The sequence below is a fragment of the Cottoperca gobio genome, unplaced genomic scaffold (assembly GCF_900634415.1).
Source record: "Cottoperca gobio unplaced genomic scaffold, fCotGob3.1 fCotGob3_469arrow_ctg1, whole genome shotgun sequence".
Lineage (NCBI taxonomy): Eukaryota > Metazoa > Chordata > Actinopteri > Perciformes > Bovichtidae > Cottoperca > Cottoperca gobio.
Window position 1 is genome coordinate 1 of NW_021167026.1, and position 7500 is coordinate 7500.

Genomic DNA, 7500 nt, shown 5'->3' on the forward strand with positions numbered 1-7500 from the left:
AGAGTCCAGATCCACTTTCATTAGAGCCCAGATCCAGATCCACTTCCACTAGAGCCCAGATCCAGATCCACTTCCACTAGAGTCCAGATCCAGATCCACTTCCATTAGAGTCCAGATCCAGATCCACTTTCATTAGAGCCCAGATCCACTTCCACTAGAGTCCAGATCCACTTCCACTAGAGCCCAGATCCACTAGAGCCTAGATCCACTTCCACTAGAGCCCAGATCCACTTCCACTAGAGTCCAGATCCACTTCCACTAGACCCCAGATCCACTAGAGTCCAGATCCACTAGAGCCCAGATCCACTTCCACTAGAGCCCAGATCCACTTCCACTAGAGTCCAGATCCACTTCCACTAGAGCCCAGATCCACTAGAGCCCAGATCCACTTCCACTAGAGTCCAGATTCACTTCCACTAGAGTCCAGATTCACTTCCACTAGAGTCCAGATTCACTTTCACTAGAGCCCAGATCCAATTCCATTAGAGCCCAGATCTACTTCCACTAGAGCCCAGATCCAGATCTACTTCCACAAGTGTCCAGATCCACTTCCACAAGTGTCCAGATCCACTTCCACTAGAGTCCAGATCCACTTCCACTAGAGTCCAGATCCACTTCCATTAGAGCCCAGATCCAGATACACTTTCATTAGAGCCCAGATCCACTTCCATTAGAGTCCAGATCCACTTCCACTAGAGCCCAGATCCACTTCCATTAGGGCCCAGATCCACTTCCACTAGAGTCCAGATCCACTTCTATTAGAGCAGGTAAAGCTGGAACACGCAGACCTACAGACGTTTTGTTCCCTCATGTCCAGGTGAGCCAGAACGAGCGTGCCTGGAGGACGTGGTTCGACCATCCGACGCCAGAGGATGCCACACTGCCTGACGGGTACGAGGAAAAGCTTGACACCTTCCGGAAGCTTCTGCTCATCCGGAGCTGGTGTCCAGACCGAACCACCGCTCAGGTCTGACGGCTAAACACTGCAGGACATGAATACCAGCTTGCTGGGGACAACATACCCTCACATCTACTTTCTTTACTTTATACACGTATTAATTCAACTATCTTTGACCCTCTGATTAGTTATTTTCAGAACGTAATAGGATCATCCTGCTGTTCAACCTTATAACTTTATAAGGCCATTTGGTTTTATGCTTTGGCAGAAAATACATCCAACAGTTTTTCTCTCGTTCCCTGCAGTGTGTGTCTGCCAGCGAGAGTAAAGTATTGTTTGTATTTGTGTGTGTTGACCAGGCGCGGCGCTACATCTCGGACTCTCTGGGTCAACAGTATGCTGAAGGTTTGGTTCTGGACCTGGACGCCATGTTGGCAGAGAGCGACACCAGGACGCCGATGGTCTGTCTGCTGTCCATGGGCTCTGACCCGACGGAAAACATCGAGAGACTGGCCAAGAACAAGGTGAAGGAATGGGAAGGAAAATACATCAAAGTACGGCAGATGTATCAAACAGGAGATAGTTATGAGAGAAGGAGAGGAAGATCAGTACAATCAATCGAGGGTGAAAGGATTCAGAGAGGGAAGGGAGGAGTAAAGCAAGGATTGGTGAAGATTAAGTTATGGATCCAAAAGCCTAAAAATCAGTTGCTGCTTATAAAAAACTTTGATGTCTTTTGATAAAAAAACATTAAACTAACGTGTGAGAAGCGAGAGATGATCCTGCTCTCTGCCTGCAGGGGGCGCCGTGCCGTCCCATTTCCATGGGGCAGGGCCAGGAGGTTCACGCTCGCAGGCTATTGGCCGGCAGCATGACGGACGGCGGCTGGCTCCTCCTCCAGAACTGCCACCTGGGACTGGACTTCCTGGACGAGCTGCTGGAGACGGTCACCGCGGCGACGCCAGAGAGCGTGCACAAAGGTTTCCGGGTGTGGCTGACGACCGACGTGCACGCCAGGTAACTTATTTCCGTCAGAGACTTCCAGAAGATGGATCTCTTGTTTTTCAAATGTAGAATTAAATAACATAATTTAAATATTGGACCTCGTTGTGAAAGAGGACGAATCACAATAATGAAGCTGTTCTCTAACCAGGTGTTCTGTATGTATACGTGTGCAGGACATACTTTAACCAAAACTAACTGAAACTAACGAAAACTAGCAAACGCTGAAAACTAACGATAAATAAAATGTGCGTCTGCAGATTCCCCATCGCCTTCCTTCAGTCCTCCATCAAGTTCACCAACGAGCCTCCTCTTGGTAAGAAACAAGCAGATATTTCATTGTAAGAAGCCACTCATTCATAATTCTGTCCTTCTGTGCTCCCCAGGGATGAAGGCTGGTCTGAAGAGGACGTTCATTGCTGTGACTCAGGATCAGCTGGAGGTCAGCAGCCTGCCTCAGTGGAAGCCTCTGCTGTACGCCGTGGCCTTCCTGCACACCACCGTGCAGGTCTGCTGAACTATAATGATTCAGATATTCACTCAAAGTTTAAAGTCTCTGCTAAAATATGATTCTCTTAGAAATGAACTGACAGGAATTCTCTCCCGTCAGGAGCGTCGTAAGTTCGGTCCTCTCGGCTGGAACATCCCCTACGAGTTCAACCAGGCAGATTTTACCTCCAGCATGCAGTTTGTGCAGAACCACCTGGACGACCTGGACTCAAAGGGAGGAGTGGACTGGAGCTGCCTGCGCTACATGCTAGGTCAGTCCTGTCTAAGTTAGTTGTTAGCTGTTAGCTGTCAGTTGTTAGTTGTTAGCTGTTAGTTGTTAAATCTTAGCTGTTAGCTGTTAGATGTTAGTTGTTAGCTGTTAGCTGTTAGTTGTTAAATGTTAGCTGTTAGCTGTTAGCTGTTAAATGTTAGCTGTTAGCTGTTAGCTGTTAGATGTTAGTTGTTAGCTGTTAGCTGTTAGTTGTTAAATGTTAGCTGTTAGCTGTTAGCTGTCAGTTGTTTTCATTTTTGTGTCCGCAGGTGAGGTCCAGTATGGCGGCCGCGTGACGGACGACTTGGACAAACGTCTCCTCAACACCTTCACTCGTGTCTGGTTCAGCGAGAGCACCTTCAGTGACAACTTTTGCTTCTATCGGGGCTACAGCCTCCCTGGCGTGGCCACAACGGTGCAGGACGTCCTGCAGCACATCGACGCCCTGCCGCTGCTCGACTCGCCTGAGGTCAAAGCACGATCTGTAACTTCCTGCCACTACCAAAATAAAAGATGCGGACACCAGCAGCTTCCTCATTAAACCTTCCTGTTTGCAGGTTTTTGGGCTCCACGCCAACGCTGACATCACCTACCAGACCAACCTGGCCAACGAGACGCTCGGCACCATCATCAACATCCAGCCGAAGGACAGCGGGGGCGGGGCCGGGGAGACCAGGGAGGCCTGCGTGCAGAGACTCGCCGGGGAGATGCTAGAGAAGCTCCCGCCGGACTACGTGCAGCACGAGGTGTGTGTTGCACAACACAGACTGAGAAACACACATTTCACAGGGCGGAATGCCAAACAGAAGAAGTAGCTACTGTTTGATATCTGATAAATATATTATATATATATTAATAATCTAATCACACGTCATGAAATGCACAAATGTTGAGTCTGAGTGTTTTCAAGGTCAAAGGTCAGCTGCAGAAGATGGGTCCACATCAGCCAATGAACATCTTCCTGCGACAGGAAGTGGAGCGCATGCAGCGCGTCATCAGCAGCGTACGGAGCACGCTCACCGACCTCAGACTGGCCATCGATGGTCAGACACACACACACACACACACACACAACGCACACTGCACACACACACACACACACACACACACACACCTCTGAGTAAGATCTCTCTCTCACTCTCGCTCACACACTTTCTCTCTCTCTCTGTCTCTCTCTCTCTCTCTCTCTCTCTCTCTCTCTCTCTCTCTCTCACACACACACACACCTCTGAGTAAGATCTCTCTCTCTCTCACTCTCTCTCTCTCTCTCTCTCTGTCTCTCTCTCTCTCTCTCTCTCTGTCTCTCTCTCTCTCTGTCTCTCTCTCTCTCTCTGTCTGTCTGTCTCTCTCTCTCTCTCTCTCTCTCTCTCTCTCGGTGCATGCTGGGAGTTTGGTTGTGTGAGTGAGACGCTGAGCAGGTGCTAATTCGATACTTTCTTTTTCTTACTTTATTTAATAATGGGTTTTGATTTAACTTAGTTCATTGGTGACAGTTTGATTTAGTTTACTTTTTGGTGCGTTTGGGTGGATAGTCGGGGTGCTCTTGGGTGTTTTTCTCCTGCCGGTGTTCTGCCGGCCGGCGTCTGACGTCATGGCAAATGGAGACTATACCAAGCTAACGAGGAAGCACGGGATCAAAATATCAGCCGGCTTCCCGTGTAGCGTTGAGGAGATCGGGTTAGCTGTGGGAGACAAGGTCGGACATGGCAGTGTGAAGTCTCTGGCGCGGATGAACGGGGCTGTTGTCATCTTCCTGGACCAGGTGGAGCGGGTGCACCGCGTCATCGAGACAGGTATTACGGTGAGCGGAGTGTTTGTGCAGGTGATGCCACTCACTCTGCCCGCAACCAAAGTGGTAATATCTAATGTCCCTCCGTTCATAACCGATGAGTTTCTCAGCAGAGAACTATCCAGACACGGGAAAGTTGTTTCCCCGGTAAAAAAGATTCTGTCTGGATGTAAGTCTCAGTTGCTGAAGCACGTAGTGTCTCACCGAAGACAGCTCTATATGATACTGAATAACCGAGATGCGGAGCTCAACCTCCGCTTCCACGTTAAGGTAGATGATTATGAATACGTGTTATTTGCAACTTCATCGGTTATGAAATGTTTTGGTTGCGGGGAGGAGGGACACACCGCGAGAGCCTGTCCGAAGCGCGGGGGTCCAGCTCCGCCTGATCCTGGAGGAGCGGCTGCCGCTCCCCCGGCGGGGGGCTCTTCGCCGGGAGAAGCCGCGGCTTCGGAGGAGGGCTCTCCGCTGGGGCGGCCGGTGGCCGCTCCACGCGCCGCGCCAGGACGCGCAGCTGCTGTGTCCAGCTTTGTACACGGGATAGGTGGTGTTAATTCACTTGGTGTGGTGGAAAAAAATGGGGAAAAAAAACAAAAAAAACAGGGAGAGGAAGTGCAGGGGGTGTCAGGTGGTATGGGAGGAGAAGAGGTAGAGGAGATAGGTGCTGTAGAAGAGATGGGTGGTGGGGAAGAGGTAGGTGGTACAGAGGAGGTTGGTGAGATGAGAGTAGAAGATTTAAAGGAGGTAAGTGATGTAGCAAAAGAGGGGGGGGATGCAGAGGAGGTGAGTGTAGTAGGAGTAGGAGAGGTAAAGGAGGCAAGTGAGGCAGAGGAGGTGAGTGAGGTAAGGACAGAAGAGGAAAAGGAAGCGGGCGATGTAGTTGAGGAAATGGGTGGTGTAGAAGGAGAGAGGACAGGAAAAATACAGGTTCCGTGGAGTGAGCAGGTAGAAGAGGCAGAGATGGAGGAAGAGGTTAAAAAAACAAAACCTGCCACAAAACGGAAAAAGAAAAGTCAGAGTGCATCCAGTGATGCCAAGAATAGTAAAGTCGGGGAGGAAGGACAGACAGGCAGGAAGCAGGGACAGGCAGAAGACAGTGCTAGTGAAGAGGAGTGTGTGTCAGACAGCAGCGACATCCCTGGTTTTACTCTGACCAACAGCCAGAAAACAAAAATGTACTCAGTTGAAATGTTGAAAGTTTTCCTCCAACACACAAAAAACCAACACGGAGTAAAAGTGGAGGATTATTTTCCGGATTTACTCGTTTTTATTAGCTCAAGCAGATTCCATATGAGCCAAAAAGAGTCTGGCCTCATTGAGCAGGAGGTTTATAGATTAAAAAAACTGGTGCTTAAAGTAAAAAAACAAATAAACAGTGATGATGGGGGTCTTAATTAATTTATTTGTTTTTATTTTTTCTTATTTTAACATGTCAGCCATGGATACTTTTAAAGTGGGTGTTTTAAATGTGAACGGAGCCAGAGTTTTTAAAAAAAGGACACAAATTTATGAAACTGCAAAATTAAAACACATTGATGTCCTTTTTTTACAGGAGACGCACAGCGACGGCTCTAACGAGATAGACTGGAGGAGGGAGTGGGAAGGGGAAGTCATTTTAAGCCACAACACATCTCTTAGTGGAGGAGTGGGCTTCCTCTTCTCCAAATCTTTTACTCCAGTCTCACTGGAGGTCGAGCATTTTATCGAGGGGAGGTTGCTTTTAGTAAAAGCCCGGTTTGACCTTTTTAATGCTGTTTTTATAAATGTGTATGCCCCAACAATCGGTGCAGAGAGGAAGTTGTTTTTACAAAAAATTAATGATGTTTTAAATAGCTGTGCCTCGGAGGATTTTTTATTCTTGGGGGGGGATTTTAACTGTACAGAAAATGCTTTTTTAGATCGGAACCACGCAGAGCCGCATCCAGCGTCCCAGCATGTTCTGAGGCAGCTGGTCCGCTCTCATGGTCTGGTGGATGTATGGAGGAGGATGAACGCAGAGGCTAAACAATACACATGGTCCCACTGCAGAGGGAATAGGATTTCCTCTGCCAGGTTAGATCGTATTTATTGTTTTAAACATCATTTTAACATTTTTAAAATGTGTAATATTATACCTGTTGGTTTTACCGATCACTCTTTGCTTTTATGTAATGTTTTTATAAGAAATGTGTTGCCAAGAAGCGCATACTGGCACTTTAACTCAGTTTTAACATTTGATAAAAATTTTAGAGAAGCTTTTATTTATTTCTGGAGTGTTTTTAGGCAAAGGAAGAGTGATTTTAACAGTCTTAGGCAGTGGTGGGACCATGGTAAGACTGAAATTAAAATGCTTTGTCAGCAGCACACCCTCAATGTCACACATGACATCACCAGATCTATGAAAGACCTGGAGGGTGATATAGTGGAACTAGAACAAATAAGTGAGTCCACAGGAGATCGAGGATATATTGAAATCCTCAAAGTAAAAAAAATGGCATTAGCCGACCTGCTAGACGTTAAAGTCCAGGGCGCACTGGTCCGGTCCCGGTTCCAAAACGCCACCGAAATGGATGCTCCATCCAGTTTCTTCTTCGGCCTGGAGAAGAAGAACGGACAGAAGAGGGTAATCCACTCACTGCTCTCAGTCACAGGGCAAGAGATAACGGAACCAAGCCAGATCAGAACACGGGCTGTGAGTTTTTATTCCTCCCTATACTCGAGTGAGTACGAGGGGGAGGAAACGTTTTTAGAGGGGTTTTTAGGGGGACTACCTCAGGTAGCAGAGCAAACCAACTCACAGCTGGAGGGGCCGTTGACCACACGGGAGCTACAGGCTGCTCTGCAAAAAATGCAAGGACGGCGGGCTCCCGGCATCGACGGCCTCACTGTTGAGTTTTTTAAAGCATATTGGGACATTTTAGCAACAGATCTTTTAGATGTTTTTAACGAGAGTCTGGCCTCTGGTTCCATGCCGATGTCCTGCCGCAGGGCCGTGATAACGCTCCTGCCCAAGAAAGGAAACCTGCAGGACATCGGAAACTGGCGCCCTGTGTCTTTGCTGTGTGTGGATTA

At 48.1% G+C, this 7500-nt stretch overlaps 1 protein-coding gene across 1 annotated transcript in view; it reads left to right on the forward strand.

The window, feature by feature from the left end:
• Positions 1-831: 831 nt before the first annotated feature.
• Positions 832-7500, forward strand: part of LOC115006081 (dynein heavy chain 8, axonemal-like) — a 10903-nt gene continuing 4234 nt past the window's right edge. Inside the window, 9 exon segments of the mRNA XM_029428120.1 lie at positions 832-967; positions 1258-1422; positions 1698-1915; positions 2161-2216; positions 2287-2408; positions 2511-2661; positions 2930-3129; positions 3218-3406; positions 3571-3703. Of these exon segments, the coding sequence (XP_029283980.1) occupies positions 1327-1422; positions 1698-1915; positions 2161-2216; positions 2287-2408; positions 2511-2661; positions 2930-3129; positions 3218-3406; positions 3571-3703 (1165 nt within the window). The 5' untranslated portion in view covers positions 832-967; positions 1258-1326.